This window comes from Helobdella robusta (assembly GCF_000326865.2).
Source record: "Helobdella robusta unplaced genomic scaffold HELROscaffold_54, whole genome shotgun sequence".
Taxonomy (NCBI): Eukaryota; Metazoa; Annelida; class Clitellata; order Rhynchobdellida; family Glossiphoniidae; genus Helobdella; species Helobdella robusta.
In genome coordinates, this window is record NW_008705287.1 from 994,034 (window position 1) to 1,010,340 (window position 16,307).

The 16,307-nt window shown below is 34.6% G+C and overlaps 4 protein-coding genes across 4 annotated transcripts; 3 read left to right on the forward strand and 1 right to left on the reverse strand.

The window, feature by feature from the left end:
- The first annotated feature begins 1,299 nt into the window (after positions 1-1,299).
- Positions 1,300-7,878, forward strand: HELRODRAFT_102639 (hypothetical protein). The gene is made up of 13 exons (XM_009028322.1): positions 1,300-1,619; positions 1,646-1,873; positions 2,055-2,147; positions 2,281-2,433; positions 4,235-4,298; positions 4,382-4,485; positions 4,716-4,842; positions 5,230-5,329; positions 5,501-5,566; positions 5,689-6,017; positions 6,124-6,372; positions 6,497-6,827; positions 6,849-7,878. Exons 2-13 carry the CDS (start codon positions 1,745-1,747, stop codon positions 7,078-7,080), a joined length of 1,977 nt encoding a protein of 658 aa, XP_009026570.1. The 5' UTR covers positions 1,300-1,619; positions 1,646-1,744; the 3' UTR covers positions 7,081-7,878.
- HELRODRAFT_86902 (hypothetical protein) lies at positions 7,650-8,532 on the reverse strand (the record flags this gene model as incomplete). Its single annotated transcript, XM_009028237.1, has 2 exons — positions 7,650-7,827; positions 8,450-8,532. The coding sequence occupies 2 exons, from the start codon at positions 8,530-8,532 to the stop codon at positions 7,650-7,652; spliced, it is 261 nt and encodes an 86-aa protein (XP_009026485.1).
- A 652-nt stretch (positions 8,533-9,184) lies between these two features.
- Positions 9,185-14,194, forward strand: HELRODRAFT_102643 (hypothetical protein). The gene is made up of 12 exons (XM_009028323.1): positions 9,185-9,332; positions 9,821-9,926; positions 10,133-10,265; positions 10,899-10,957; positions 11,065-11,153; positions 11,310-11,526; positions 11,812-12,353; positions 12,512-12,613; positions 12,838-12,876; positions 13,304-13,395; positions 13,479-13,620; positions 13,733-14,194. Exons 1-12 carry the CDS (start codon positions 9,196-9,198, stop codon positions 13,767-13,769), a joined length of 1,695 nt encoding a protein of 564 aa, XP_009026571.1. The 5' UTR covers positions 9,185-9,195; the 3' UTR covers positions 13,770-14,194.
- Positions 14,195-14,613: 419 nt separating this feature from the next.
- Positions 14,614-15,300, forward strand: HELRODRAFT_179495 (hypothetical protein; the record flags this gene model as incomplete). The annotated part of the gene is made up of 1 exon (XM_009028324.1): positions 14,614-15,300. One exon carries the CDS (start codon positions 14,614-14,616, stop codon positions 15,298-15,300), a length of 687 nt encoding a protein of 228 aa, XP_009026572.1.
- Between the last annotated feature and the right edge of the window lie 1,007 nt (positions 15,301-16,307).

Here is a 16,307-nt window from a genome sequence, read left to right on the forward strand (position 1 = left end):
TCGTGAAATCGGGAATTTTATTTTATGGAAAATGCATACCGGATACTCCGCATCTTTCTTACTTTCCCTAGATTTGTCATTAAGTTTTTGTCATTACTTCAATGTTGCCAATTCTCATCTATATCTTGATCTTCTCTTATTTTCATGTTCATTTTTTATGTAGTTCTTAAAAAAATTAATCTTTTTTATGTGCTACCTCTAGAACTACTACTTATTTGCTGATGATTGCTTAAAAAAATTAATCTTTTTTATGTGGTACCTCTAGAACTACTACTTATTTGCTGATGATGATTCCTATTGCCATACTTAGTTTTTTTCAATCCAATCTATAATTTTTCTTAATTCCTGCAAGACACTTCGTTGTTAAATTTTTTTCACGGAAACTTTTTTCATTTCTTTTCTATCTACTTCTCTAGTTTTTATGAATTTCAACAAAGCTGATCTCAAGACCCATCTGTTTGATAACTTCACCGGAAACTAGAAATTGATGGGTTAGTTTGTTGGTTGGGTGATTAATTGATTAGGTGGTTGGCTGATGCATGAGTGAAATGTAAAATTCCACGTTTATTGTACAACTGCTTGCGTATAATTTTAATTTAATTAATTTATTTGCTTTCTTGCTTGTAGTATTTCATCAAAATTTTCTATCCAGTTGTTGTAGTGGTAATCAATAGAACCTGATGGCGGCTGCCAAAATGAAATGTATGTAAAATTAATTTTAAATAATTATTTGAAATTGATAGAAGTATAAATTAAGTTGTTCGTAAATATGACATGCTTTAGTAGAATATTATTGAAAAGTTAAAGAACAGATATGCAATCCCAATCGTATTAAAAAAAACTAAACCTAGGAATCTTAAACTGGAATCGTCCTATCGTATTTCTCTCATTGTATGCTCTAACGGGAAGCAAGAGAAGCAATGACGTCACGCATCCACTATAGTTGATGCAGGGGGACTCCTGAAGTTTTAAGTGTACCGTTTACAGCGTAAAAATACAGTGTAATGACGTAATTGATTCCGGATCAACGTTAAGATCAAACGCCCTATTTCACCCCATTTCAGTTCACTTTATTTTATTCATTATTACATCACTTCAATGTTAATAATTTGAATAGAATCTGTTCCAGATATAAAACATCCAAATACCAATTAATAGAAGTATTTGCAATGCACAATCACGAAAAAGTATAGTTGAACTATTTAGAATCTTTAATTAATGGAAACGTGTTTCTTTTTAGTTTATCCATTTCAAACACACAGGCATATATTATATATATAGTTACATATTCGTATGAGGTCGACGTCGATGTTGTCATATAGATAATTGTAGATTGTAGACGATAGTTATTTTTGTTTCGTTCTGTGGAAATATCGGTTGTTCATTTGGTCTCTCTTGGTTTGTTCATTTCTTTCCTCAAGTTTCAATCTTTTTCATCTTCATTTTTGAATTTTGACTAGTTTGTTTTGATTTGGTGGAATTTTTTTAAAGTTAGGTTAGAAGTTAGAGTCAATTAACGCCCGGTAAAGAATAGAAGATCCATATTTTTAAAAAAATCAAGATTCATTAGTACTTTAAAATTTAGTAAAAGAATAGTGAATAGTCTTAAACTTAAACTAAAAAAAAAAAGTAAAAAAAGACAAAGAAAAAGTCATAGCATAACTCACAAAAAAAACTTTCTTCATCTGTTTATTTATTTTTGCTTTATTTTTTGTTCTGCCAAAAAACTGAAAAAGAGAGGATAATGAAAGAGATGTTGGTTGGTTTTTTGAGTGCTGTGTTGACGGCAGGTGTCATATTTAATGCATTCAATCAAAAGAAGCAATTCTATCCATCCGTCGTCTACATCACCAAGTCAAGTCCAAGTATGGCCGTGAGTTCTTACTCTTCTATTTTCTTACACTTTTACAGAAACCTAGTCAGTGTCATCATTTCGTTATTATTTCAAACTATTAAGTTCCTATTTTAACAACTTTGTTCTTGTTCTTATTGTTTAATTTTTAATATTTATTAATATTAATTAACTGATAAGAAATTTAAAATTTGCCAAACAGATTTTATATGCCCAAGCTTTAGTACTGGTTGTCTTCTTGGGAAAATTTATGAGAAAAGTCTTTTTTGGTCAACTTAGGCCAGCTGAGATGGAGGTTTTTAATTAAATTGTATTAATATATAAAGTAAATAAATTAATATATATATATATATGTGTGTGTGTGTGTATATATTTTTTTTATTAGCAGTTTAGAAAATTCATTAATATAAATTAAAACTTGATTTCAGCACTTGATTGAGAGGTCATGGTATGCAGTCACTGAAACATGCTTAGCATTCACAGTTTTTCGTGATGACTTCAGTCCAAGATTTGTGGCACTTTTCACAATGTTATTATTTGTTAAGTGTTTCCATTGGCTGGCTGAAGACAGAGTTGATTATGTTAGTTGGTTTTAATTTTGTAAATATCATTTCATATAGCAATTGTCAAATATTAACTTTATTAAAATATTTACTATAACCATTGATGTGCCTTTTACTATTTGAAAAGATTTCCAAAAAAGGTGTGCTAAAGTAAGATTTATTTTTAGAATTCCTTTAAAATTTCTGTTTGAGACATTTAAACTTTTAAAAGTTGTCAAATTTTAAGGTTATGTTAATTAACCAATAAGAATTCAGTCATAGTCTTTGCAATGATCATTGCAATGAATTGTGATGAATTAATATTTTGGATGATGCCTAGTTTATTTCAGTTTTGGATTTTATAGAACAGTTTTTGTAAAATCATAACATGGTGTGGATGTGACAAATTATCAACAACATATTTTTATAAAATGTTTCATGAAGCATAGGATAATTAACATAAGTCCATTCAGTGTATAAACACATGAGATTATTTGATGTTTGTTTGAGGTACTCGTGCATTGATGGAACATTTCACTTAGATAGATCATTAAAGTGCCATGCCACGTTACCATTGACTGCTTTTTGTTTGTGGTAGATGCTATTTAATTAATTTTTCGCTTCAATAAATTATTTTCAAACATTTAAGTGCTGTTAATAAATAGCATAACAACTAATTTTAAAATAATAAAAAATTGCTAAGAAAACTTTAAAAATTTGTATCTATGCATACGACTTCTATATAACCGATAACCTAACCTTACGCTAACCAGCTACAAATAACTTTCTTTTCAAAATTTTTATAAATTTAAATAAGTTGAACAGGCGATCAGAGTAACATATTTCCCAGCCTGTTAGCTTTTGACATCTATGATTTTTGTATGATTAACTTGTTATTTTTTTAATGTCCCTATTTTGCCATATTGTACAATGCAATGTACGGCCATACTATATCTCCATGCATGGATATTCTGGTATTCCGCAACTCAGGCATGGCAAATATGATTTAAGATTTTGTGTTTAATACATTATTCAAAATTAGATTACCTGGTTATTTTTTGAAGCTCACAACTTTTCAAAAGTTGCTGTGACACAGTGGTGAGTAGCAGTAGAGGCTGAGCTTAAGAAACCTTTAAAATAATGTTAACAATGCTCATCACGGTTTAACAATTATTATATTATAATCGTTTTAGTATTAAAATTGTTACTTGTTTTTCTGAATTACTCATTCATCAAGCTTATTAATGTGTTATTGAAAACGTGAATGAAAATAAAAATGAAGTTTCACACTGTAAAGATTTTTAATTTTGGTCTGTGTTTTCATCTGTTTTCATATTATTGTAAAATATAAACAATTGTTTTTTTTAATTAAATTGCTTGCTACTTTTTAATCTATAAAAATTAACCAAGATTTTGTCCATGATGATTTTATTCTGTTGTATTTTATTTGAGTCACTCAAAATTTGTTTTAGCATTTTAGCTTCTTTGATATTTATTTCGTTTATATATACATTTTCTAATTGTCAGTTTTATAATTATCCTCATTTAATTTAATTCACACGGGTTCAAAAACTGTTTGGAACAACACGACTCGTCTGCTGCGAATTGTTTTTATTGCCCATTTTTGAAAATTGATGATAACGTTGAAAAAGCTACCAGGATGACTAACTTGTCAATGCAGCATTGAATGTTGAGATGCACTGAGATTTAAACATGAAAACATTGAATTACGTTCAAGATGAACAGTTTCTAGATTGTGAATTAGATTAAATTACACCGTTGCGTGAATACTGATTTTTCCCTTGTTATATGATGCAGGTGTAATATTTAAATGGTAAAGTTTTTTAATTACCAGATGGAAAGAAGCCCGGTGATATCAGTTCTATTCCATGCCAGAGCCATTGGTATGTACTGTTTGCTGAGCACCATTCGTTTCTTCTTATAAATCATTTTACTGATGCTTATGACATTTTAAAAAATTAATCAGCTCTGTTGGCATTGCTGACAATGGTTGATCTGTACTTCACGAACCATGCATACCACAACACTTTGATCAAGGGTCCCTCTGTTCAACTGGTCTTTGGGTTTGAGGTTCTTAGCATTTCACAAAATTTAATTCGTTCATTTGTATTGTTTGTTTTTATCACCATTTGTATTGCTCTGTTAGTAGCTTACTAATATGGAAGCCAAATCAAGGCACCGTTCTTTCAATTAATGCAATAAAATAGCAGCTATGATGAGTAAATATCATATTTTTATTTAATATATAAATATATGTCATATGTATATTTATTTAAGCATTCACACACACACACACATAGTATGCCATTTTGTTGACCATGGTACTACACATCCTGATCAAGTACATGTTACACACAATCGATCGTCAGAATGAGAATCCATGGGAGAACAAAGCAGTGTACCTCTTATATTCTGAACTTATGCTGGGTAGGTCCTGTCTTTCATTTCATTGCTTGAAAGATTTTATTGAAACAATTCTTGCGAAATTCGCTTCCTCCTGACCTCAATCGTCATATTGGGTCAACCTCTTTGTGGTGTCTTGAATTGTCACTTTTCAACTGTTTGTATTGCTCACTAATAATTTTAGACCTGCCTAATAACTTGTCATTAATAATTAACAAACTGAATATATATATATATGTGTGTGTGTGTGTGTGTGTGTGTGTGTGTGTGTGTGTGTGTGTGTGTGTGTGTGTGCGTGTGTGTGCATGTAAGTAGTAACGAGGTTTTCGTTGATGCAAACGTCGTTTAAAATTACTGCCCAATAGGAGAAAAAAGCTTTTTAGTTATTTAATAATTGACTTTGACTTTCAGGTTTTCTCAAGGTCGTTCTTTACATCCTGTTTCTAATCATCATGGTGAAGGTTCACACATTTCCTCTGTTTGTGGTCAGGCCCATGTACCTCACGTTTAGGTTGATAGATGGATGAATTGATGTTTGTGGATAGGTTGATGGATGGTTGTGGATGGATGAATATGAATGAGCTATGACTATTAAGTCATGGTTAGATAAATATCCTAATTTAAGTCAGTCAGTAACTTTTTTTCTTTAATTCATTATAATGTTAAAAAATAAATTTGGAAGAGAATTCAAGAAAGCCATGAACGATGTCATTCTGTCTAGAAGAGCAATCCATAACATGAACACATTGTTAGTGCGGCTACAAATGTTCCAGTGTTTTTCTTATCTTCATATAATCTTTTTCCATTTCTATTTTCAATATTTCTTCTATGATTCTATTTTACATTTCTGTTGTACATCCTTTAATTTAGATACCCAACAGCAACACCCGAAGAATTGGCTTCTGGTGATAATGTGTGCATAATATGTCGTGAAGAAATGCACAGTAATGCAAAGAAATTGCCATGCAACCACATTTTTCACTCCAACTGCCTGAGATCGTGGTTCCAAAGACAACAGACCTGCCCAACTTGCAGAATGGATGTTTTCAGAAACACACCGGCATCTACTAACAACAGACAGCAGGCAGCAGTTCCACAGGCAGCAGCCAATGCCCAACAGCCACAGGCTGCTGACAATGTTCAACCACAGCAGCCAGCACCACAACAGATGCCACCTAATTTTCCTGGATTTGTCCCCAGTTGTTATTTATTTCTAATTATATTTGATGTGGTCTTTTTGTGATACGTTTATCAGTGTGCAAAACTTATGTTGTACTTAATTTACATCTTTTTCAACCCATCCAGTTTTCTTTCCACCTCAAGGCTTGCAACCAAATCCTTTGCCTGTCTCAAGTTCTCAGTCATCGTCGTCTTCATCATCGCTTTCATCATCGTCAACATCATCTCAACAATCATCAGCTGCTCACACAGCCACCACATCAGCTCCAGGAATTAGTTCCATACCACAGCCATTTTCTCTTCCATTCATTCCTTCTCCTCACTCATTCCTTTACCCTTCATCCAGCATGATGCCTCCGTATAGTTTTCCATTTGGTTGGTAGTTTTTTTCTGGTAATGGTGGTGATTGAGAGATACACTATTTTGACAAGATCATAATCACTGGGTTTAAAAAGTCATCCAGTTTAAAATTACTCATTTTACTTCATCTTGTTTGCAGGTTTTCCACCTACCTTTGGTTCCACACCATCCTTCCAAGTTCCAAACCTGGCTCAATTGACCGCCTTTGAACTTCAAGCAATGGAAGGGCAAGAAAGAAGGAATGTAGAAGCACGCATACAGTGCTTGAGAGATATACAAACGCTCCTTACAGCAGCAGTCAATCAGATGCAGCAGTATATGAGCGTTGTTGTAGCCACCACGGCAGCCTCACATGATCCTTCCCCGGTCAGCTTAGATGGTGGTAGAAGTGGAAGTCAGAGTAAGGACTCAAAAAACGATGTTCTTAGCAACAACGTTTTTAGCGATGTCAGTGCTGGTGGTAGTAGTAGCTGTATCGATGCTTGTAGTAGCAGAAATACTGAAATTGGTGTCAATGGCAACAGTAACGTAGTTATCAATGCAACGAGTAGTCATGTTGCCGCTAGCAATGCTGATGGAGCTGGCAGCAGCTTTCTGGGTACTGATGAAGAGACTGCAACCCAAGAGAATAGAGATGCTGGTGCCAATGTTGTCAGGAATCTTTCTGAGATTGGAGAAAATTTAGAAGGAAACAAAACAAATGTAGTAAAAGAACATCAATAATGTTGAAAAAAGCATATATTTCACGAGATTCGTTGCCCTCTGGTGAAATTGGTCAGCGGGGTTTCTATTCTAAATTTATTTCACATGTCATTAATGATCAACAGATGGTAATTAATTATTTGCTTGTTTGGTTGAGACTGCAGACTCTGCACTTAATAACATATTTCAATATAAGTACGTACTTATGCATGTTTGTGAGTGTGCACAACCACGTTTCATCAATTTATTTCATTTGATTCATTTTAACAAAATAATTTGTGTAAATTTTTTTTTAATTTTTTTTAATAAATTCAAATTAATGAAAATGTGACTTAACTAAACATTCAGACTAAAATGGGTGAAAGAATATATAAAGTGGCTACAGCATAAAAAATTTTCCTGTCAGTCAAGATTTTTCTTGCATAGTGTATTTTCACATATCAGACATGATTTTTCGACGAGTGTTCAAGATCTAATATTTTTTAATATTCTTGAGAACAACACAAATCAATGTTCTGATGTTTTTATTTGTTCTTTAAAAAATTTTATTAATTAATAATGTTATTTGATGAGTAATAACTTAAAAATCATTAGGCAATCCAAGGTGATGGCCGGAAAGTTTTCATGACAAATTCAATTTTTCTCTTCATCTCGGAGTTGTATATTCTTTTGCATCGCTCCAAACTGACTCGTTTTCTTAGTTGGTATGGTTTCTCATAATACATGTTACGTCGAGCTCTTTCAAGCACTTTATCATTTCTTAAAATTCTTTGAAAAATTTTTTTTGCATTGTAAAAAAAACATTAAATATTTGAAATTAAGTCTTGCCGAGCCTATTTTCTATTACCTATTCAATTAATTTTCCTTCTTACAGTATGGCAACATAACCAAAAGCCTGTAGTGTAGCTTTGGTTTATGACTTATCTTATTTCTTATGTAATAAATATATAATTATAATATATATTATATAATAATGTATTATAATATGTATTTTATATTATGCATCACTATTATGTATGACTATACTTCAGTTTATGGCATACTATTTTTTCATAAATATTTTGCATAGCCTAGCCTGAAACATCATCATAGGTAAAGTATTTATTAAAAAAAAAAATTATATACCGTTAAGAAATTCTAAGCAAAAGTATCCCAGTTTTCTAATTGAATTGAGTGGCTTAGCATTAATTTAGTAGTCAGGTTTGTTAATCGCTAGTGTAGCTTTATATTATAGTTTACATCCAATTTATAATAGTTTATTTTATCTTTATAAATAAATACTAGCAACAGTCAATAATAGTGGTTGAGGTTCGTTAGTGGTTAGTCTTTTTTAAAGAAGTAATTAGTAAAGTAAAGCAATTTAAATTTTTTTATTTAATTAAAATCTTACTTGTCTAGAGCTTTGTAAGCGGTGTCGACATCATTATTCCTAACAAGAACTGTTCTTGCAAAAAATTTTGCATGATGAGCCATGTCCGTGAGAAGTTTAAACAAACACTTTACTTTTTATCGGCTTACTGTGGAACGAAAACAAAAACAAAGATATCAAGTTCTGTTTGGGCTTTTCTGTATCTATGCTTACGAAGTGTTTCTTTATTTATATATATATATAATATGTATATATATAAAATAAAATGTATAAGGTTTTTACGGCAATATATAAAAAGTATAATTATCATATATATGTGCAAAATATATTCATTATATATATATATGTGTGTGTGTGTTTAAGCATATACGCAATTGATTAAAAATATATTGAAAATATTTGTTATAATACATATATATATATGAATATATAAGTATATAGGTCTTGTCTTGTCATTAACCATCCTCGATTCGAGGTAGGCTGCATCATGACCATGTTTTTTCCAGATAACTCCGTCCTTCATCTTAAGTATTAGTATATATGCATTTATCTTGTAGTTTGTCATTGTTGTCACTCACAAAATTTTTTTTGTTATTTTCACGCCGTTGGAATTTTTTATTTTTTACCGTTCTTTTTTTCATATATTCTTCATGATTATTCTAAATATATGTATCTGTTGTTTTATGCATGGATATATATCCATAGTTTTATGCTTAGTTCATAATTTCCTTTGCTAGTTTGTTGTTTTTAAAAGTAAACTTTAAAAGATGGCCGATGCTTTGAGCATTTTAAAGCAATATACAATCGACAAGAAAATAAATGATATTATAGAGAAGGACGATCAAATTATTTTTGGAGATTTTGCATGGCCGAAGACAGCTAAAACAAATTATCTAATCTACGGGTAGGTGTCATCTTTGTTCTTTCAATTTTTTTACCATTACTAGATTTTTATTTTTGCTAATTTACTTTTTGATTTTTTTTGTTAGAGAAAGCCAAGTTTTTAAAAAATACAGTATAAAGTTCATACTATAAACTATAAATAATTATTATAAAAATTTACAGTAGCCTTTTTAGGTAAAAAAAAACAAGTCATAAACGCTTTTTTATAAAGCATTGATTAAATTAAAATTAACAAAAAATTTAAATGTATTATTAAAATTAAATGTATTTAATTTATAATTTAAATAAATTTAATTAAATTGTAAGTTAAAACTTAAAAGTTAAGAGTAAGATTAGAAAACACAAAACATAAAATTAGTAAGTAAGAGTAAGTGAGTAAGCAGTAAGAAGCTGTTGAGTTGAAAAGAGTAAATGATAAATATTTATTTAACTTATCATTATCTTTTAATATTTGTAACAAAACAAGAAGAAATAAACTAACCACAACAGGACAGGGAAAGATGGAATTGCCAAAGATTATTACACATTGGACTGCATTGTCTTCCTCTTGAAAAATGTACACATTCCTCATGCATCCTACGTCAAGCAGGCCGCTGTTAGAAACAATTTTTTAATTTTTTTTTTCTGGCTTACTTCTCTCATTTTTTTATTTATTGTGTATGACTTGTGAAATGAAAATTTTAACCAATTAAAATTATTCAAACTTTGTCATAAATATAAAATACTGTTGATGTTGTTGTCTGATAATTTTGTTTTTTTTTTGCTATTATTGAGTCGTTTTGCACATCTGACATCAATCAGGCGGCCAGTGTGTCAGTTGTTCGTCGTCCAGATAGGAAGGACATGTTGTCATATTTGTATGGGGAGGTCTCTTCACTATCCAGCATCGACAAAAGTGCCCCACTAGAAATTTCTCTCCAGAGACCTGTTCAGTGTAAGATGTGATTCCTGTTGTTGTGGTTGCTATTGTGGCGCTTGTGGTTGCTGTGGTAGCTGTTGCTATTGTGGTTGCCATTGTTGTTGTGGTTGCGTTACCATTGTTGCTGTTGCTGCTGTTGTGGTTGCTGTTGTTGTTGTTGTTGTGGTTTTTGTTGTGGTTGCTGTTGTTGTTGCTGTTGCAGGTGATATGCTTGATGGATTAGGTATGTTAGCCTTTCTTGGGTTCTGTTGAAACCTCTTCTATGATATTTTCATTTTTGATTGACCAACTGCTTCAAACGTAGTCTCACTACTTTTTTATTATTATTCCTTTTTTCACATCAACTGAACTCTCACGGATTTAACAATGCCATCAAATGTTGACTGTCAGTCAGACGTGTTTGTGTGAATTGGTGGGTGTGACCACCTGGTGACATGTGGATATGATGTGCTGGGCAGATCATTTACATTGAAGCGTATTCAATTATGCTTGGCTGTAAATAATAAAGAAAGAGTTTGTCTTGTACAGTAGAGCAAACTTAAAATGTCGTTTAATTGTTGAATTATGAAGTTATTCTTATGAATGAACTTTTAAGAAATTGAATCGTTTTGCTGATTCTCCTGAGTGTTGTAAATTATGATTGGACAGTGAAGAGAGGTGCTGAAGAAACACTCGGCGACCATGACAGCAAGAAGCCCAGGATCGAGGCTAGCGGCAAATTTTTTTAAAACATTTTCTTCTATTCTATGTCATTCAAATGTTTTGCTGGCTGGCTGGTTAGATTTGGAGTAATTGTTGTTGAATTGATGAGCAGGAGGCAAGTATGGAGAAACACAGAGTGAGACTGGCCATGAAATTGAGTTCACCATCCAGGGAGGAGTCAGTCATCCCTTCGCAAGTCATGTACGCACTTTACTTATTTACTCACATTCGTTCACTTCTCGTATTTTTCAAGTTTCAACTTTTTGAATTCATTGTTACACGTGACATTTTAAAAATTAGTTTGTATAAGAATGTAGTGATTTTATGTTTAAATTGAAAATGCTGATGATCCAACAGCAACAGTGACTCGACGATCTGTCAGACGATGTCCATCGAGAAGATATCAGCCATCCGGGCGAAGATCATCGCACGCAAGCGTAAAACAATAAAAGACGACATGCTGGATGCCGAATCACATGCGTACGTCGAAGTCGGAGTGGATGTCACCCGAGACATCATCAGCAAGGAGAGGCAGTGGAGGACGAGGACCAGCATTCTACAAAGTTCTGGGAAGGTGGGTTGATGATGATGATTGTGATGATGATGATGATGATCTAGTGTTGTAAGTTTCTGTAAAAATTTTAATGAATGTTGTGTGATTGTGTAGATGATGACTGTGATGATGATTGTGTTGTGTAATAATGCTGAAAGCAGTAACAGAGTTGATGATAATGATTCAAGAGATATCTCTGGTGAGGATGATGGGGTTTGGAATGTTGAGGATGGTGTGTAATGTTTGTTGTTTTCAGTAATAATGCTCCAATTAATCACAAATAACTATTTAAAATCCCAAAAACAGGATTTTTCCAAAAACATCTTTGGCATACTTCAGTCTATAAAAGTGAGAGAAGAAGGAGCCATAAAGCAGCAGGTTGAGCCAAGCAGCAACAGCAGCAACAACATCGTTAGCAGCCAACCATCCTCAACCAATCCCAGCAAACCAGCAATCCAACCAACTTCGTACAGCAGATATGACCAAGAACTTTTTCGCAACAAAGAAGAAACTGAAGGATTCAAAATCGACACCATGGAAACTTTCCACGGCATGACCTTGAAATCTGTAACAGAGGGTGTATCAGCCAGGAAAGTTGTCGAGGCAACGAGCACAAATCTGGGAACCCAGCATGCAGCTGTTGGTGCCAACATCTCTAATAACACTGTTGCTAACAACGTTGGCGGGATGAATAATGGGACGAGCAACGGGGGTGCAAGGCCCATTTCTCAAGCACGACCGCCAGCCAATCAAAAGAAAGTATCAAAAACTCCAATCATCATCATCCCGGCTGCCACGACCTCCATCATGACGATGTACAACGTCAAGGATCTCCTTCAGGATCTCAGGTCTGCTGCTTCTACCATTTTTGCCATTCATCAATCAATCCATTCATTTGTTTGTCATGTGTGTTTCACGAGGTTGCCTTGCATAGCAGTGATTAAATGCTTCAGCTTTAATGAGCATTGACGTAATGAGCGGTGTGAATGGACATGACGAACGACAGGTACGTGAGCGTTGAGGAGAAGAAGAGTCAGGGGGTGAAGAGGGACAACGAGGTTCTCTTGCAGAGGCAGAAATCTGGAACGACCTTGACCGTTCCTTATAGGTGGGTACTGAGGTGAATGATGGTGGCGGTGGTGAGGTTGATGATGATACGCCGACGGATGCCATAACCATAATGGTGTAAAGTTCTCAATGGATGTCATAATCATAATTGCTGTCATAAATGCAACTGATGTCATAACCATAATTGGAGTCGTAATCATATTTGGTTCTGTGATTACATTTGATGCTGGCATTTAATTTCATTTAATTTTTACACATGCACAGAGTCATCGACAATCCATCAAAACTAACAGCCGACGAATGGTATGCCCAGCTGATCATCATCTGCTTTGCACTTTCATTTGTTCATCCAGTTATTTGTTTTCACTTCATTCATTAGTTTGTTCCTTACATATTTTTGTAACGTTTCATTAGCTGTTTCTGGCATTCATTTTTCATTGATTGAACTGTCCAGAGGACCCCACACAAGGCATTAATCTTAATTGGTCTCTCTCAAAATCATTTGTGCAGTATCTAGAGATTTAATCTAATTTGATTTTGTTTTATATCTGTCTTTCTGATTTTGAGAAATGAACGAATCATCTATAACAACAACTTACTCTGTTGTTTATTAGTTTTTGGCCTGAGAATCTAGTAATTAATTAATTATTTAATTATATTAGTTATTCATTTTCGCAGTACAGGCATCCATTGTTTGATTTAATTTGATGTAATTAATAATTGCTGGCAGGGATCGAGTGGCAGCAGTCTTCGTGCAGGGTCCCAGTTGGCAGTTCAAGAACTGGCCCTGGGGTGGCAACCCTGTCGAAATATTTTCAAAAAGTAAATAATGTTGACATTACTTGAGCTTGATCATCATATGGCCTTTGATATTCAACGGTCTTGCAACATTCACTTTACAACAGTGAAGGCATTCCACTTGAAATGGAAGGAGTTACCGCTGGATGCTAATGTTCAGAAGTGGGCAGTGACAGTGTTAAGTCTTGATAAGCAGAGGAGGCACCTGGACCGAGCCACGCTCAAAACTTTCTGGGAAGTACTTGACAAGTAGGTTTCACTTTCAGCAACTGCCTTTTTCTTCTCCTTCAATTGCTCTTTTTGCTAGTTTTCTGAAATTTAAATATTTCCATGTAAAAATTGAATTTTTTAATTATTTTAGACACATGGCCAAGAACAAACCTCACCTCAGATTTTAAAAGTAACTCATCAGTCAGTTTGGAATGGAGAGGTACGGAGCAGAAACAGCAAGCAATTGAAATGTACACAACCACATATATCAGTTGTGTGTGTGTGTGTGTGTGTGTATGCGCGCGTGATAACTGTGTGTGGGATAACATATATGCGAACATTAATAACATATTGTCAACAATTATTTTTTAATATTACATTTTAATTATTTAAATTCTTGAAAATTAATGCTATAACTGTTAAATTATGATATATATTTTTATAGATATAATAATGGATATATATTTTTTGTCCTATATATATATATATATATATATATATATATATATATATATATATATATATATATATATATATCATAATTTAATTGGTGTAAATAAATCTTTTAACCTTTAAAAATTATTTATTCATGAATAATAATCTCATACAGTGATTTTGTTGTTGATAATAATGATCAGTATCATAGTGGAAATTAATAACGACAATGTGAAGTGCCCGTGTGAGTGTTTATAAGCTGCCTCAGAGAGGCCCGGATGTTTGTTTTATTGGCGTGAGTTTTTGACAATGCTGGGCGCTGTCCTAGCTCGGTTGGCAACTACTTCCACTTCGATGCGAACGTCTGAGATGACATGGCGACAACCATAACAAGTGGCACAAGTGTTCTGAAAATTCACTAAGGACCACTTCTATGCTTTACGTCCTGGTTATGACATTAAACTGACCCTCACTGCCTTGTGAGTGATGTAGGATCATCAAAGGCTAGGCCCACCGCTTATAACTGTGGTTGCGTAAGGAAGGGCGTCCTGTGTAAAAACTAGCCAAATAATAATACTTATGATGACGGAAAAAACAATGGCCCTCAGTATCCGGCAGAAGAGGGTGCGAAGAATCTCCGGAGACCCAGTCCATGGGGTTGTGGTGCAAGGCCCTGTGGATGGTCTGGCTACTGGCACCCCACTCTATAGTGTGGCGGTGCAAGGCACTATAGATGGAAGGACTACTTGTAGACCAAGGGGTTGGAGGTTTGGTACCTGGAATGTAGGCACGTTGACAGGAAGAAGTTTGGAAGTGGTGGAGGAGCTGCAGAGGAGAATGGTTGACGTGGCTGCATTACAGGAGATCAGATGGAAGGGTGAGGGTACAAGGTTTGTGGGGGCTAAAAGTGGAAGATATAAGTTGTGGTGGAAGGGGGATGATGGTACGGGAGGAGTTGGTGTGATGGTAAGAGAAGAGTTGGTGGAGAAGGTGTTGGAAGTGAGGCGGAGAAGCAATGGGGTAATTGTGGTGGTGATGGTGTTTGGAAAAGTAATAGTGAGGGTGATATCAGGATATGCTCCGCAACAAAGTAGGAAGGAAGAGGAGAAGGATAGGTTTTATGATGATGTTTCTGACGAGATCGGGCAAGCGGGGTTGAATGAGTTTGTGGTGTTGTTGGGTGATTTGAATGGTCATGTGGGGGCGGATGCAGACGGATATGAAGGTGTACATGGGGGATGGGGATATGGTATACGGAATGAGGAAGGGCGTAGAGTGTTGTAGTTAGCGGATGCACATAGCATGGTGGTGGGGAATACTTGGTTCACAAGGGAACCAGCGCGATTGATTACTTATAGGTCAGGGGAACATAGATCGATGATAGACTATATATTGGTAAGGGCCAAACATAGGAAGTATGTGAAGAATGTGAAGGCGATACCTGGTATGTTGCAGCATAGTATGGTTGTGATGGATGTGACATCAAAAGAAATGGGGAGGAGGAAGAAGGATAAGTTTGTGGCAAAGAGAAAGACATGAAAGTTGCAGGATGCAGAGGTGAGGAAGGCATTTGAAGTGAAGGTGGCTGAAAATTGGGAGAGTGGTAAGGATAGAGATGTTTGGGAGAGATACAGGGACTGTGTGTTGGCTACGGCAGATAAAGTATGTGGATGGACGAAAGGAAAGTGTAGGCATGGTGAGACGTGGTGGTGGGATGAAGATATAAGAAGGGTTTTGAAAGTCAAGAAGGAGAGGTTTAGGGTATGGAGAAGGGACATGACGGAGGAAGCGGAGTCTGAGTATAGGAAGGCTAAGAAGGTTGCAAAACAGGCAGTGGCAACTGCAATGACGAAAGCATCAGATAGGTTAATGAAGGAAATGGAATTTGATGTGAGTTCGAGGAAAATGTTCAAAGTAGCAAAGCAGTCAATGAGGGATAGGAAAGATGTTATAGGGAATGGATGTGTTTGGGATGGATCTGGCAAGTTGTGCATAGATGAGGAGGAAAAAGCTCAGGTGTGGAAAGCTCATATGGAAAGGTTGATGAATGAAGAGAATGAGTGGGATGGAGATGTGGAATCCGCGGTCACACACGGACGTATAGAGAAGGTGACGATGGAGGAAGTAGGGAAAGCAGAGAAATGAAACTAGGTAAGGCGACAGGGGTTTCGGAAGTGGCGGCAGAACATATTAAAGCGAGTGGGTGATAGGAATTGAAGTTATGATGAGAATTGCTACCAGTATGTTTGATGATGAAGGTATACCTGAGGATTGGCGACACAGTGTGTTGG

Excerpts from the sequence above, each read along its gene's own strand:
- HELRODRAFT_102643 (XM_009028323.1), top strand. The coding sequence starts at position 9,196 with ATGGCCGATGCTTTGAGCATTTTAAAGCAATATACAATCGACAAGAAA. Across the intron at positions 12,354-12,511 it reads GATCTCCTTCAGGATCTCAG|GTACGTGAGCGTTGAGGAGA; the intron begins GTCTGCTGCTTC and ends GACGAACGACAG. Across the intron at positions 12,614-12,837 it reads ACCTTGACCGTTCCTTATAG|AGTCATCGACAATCCATCAA; the intron begins GTGGGTACTGAG and ends ACACATGCACAG.
- HELRODRAFT_102639 (XM_009028322.1), top strand. The coding sequence starts at position 1,745 with ATGAAAGAGATGTTGGTTGGTTTTTTGAGTGCTGTGTTGACGGCAGGT. Across the intron at positions 1,874-2,054 it reads AGTCAAGTCCAAGTATGGCC|ATTTTATATGCCCAAGCTTT; the intron begins GTGAGTTCTTAC and ends TTTGCCAAACAG. Across the intron at positions 4,486-4,715 it reads AACTGGTCTTTGGGTTTGAG|TATGCCATTTTGTTGACCAT; the intron begins GTTCTTAGCATT and ends ACACACACATAG.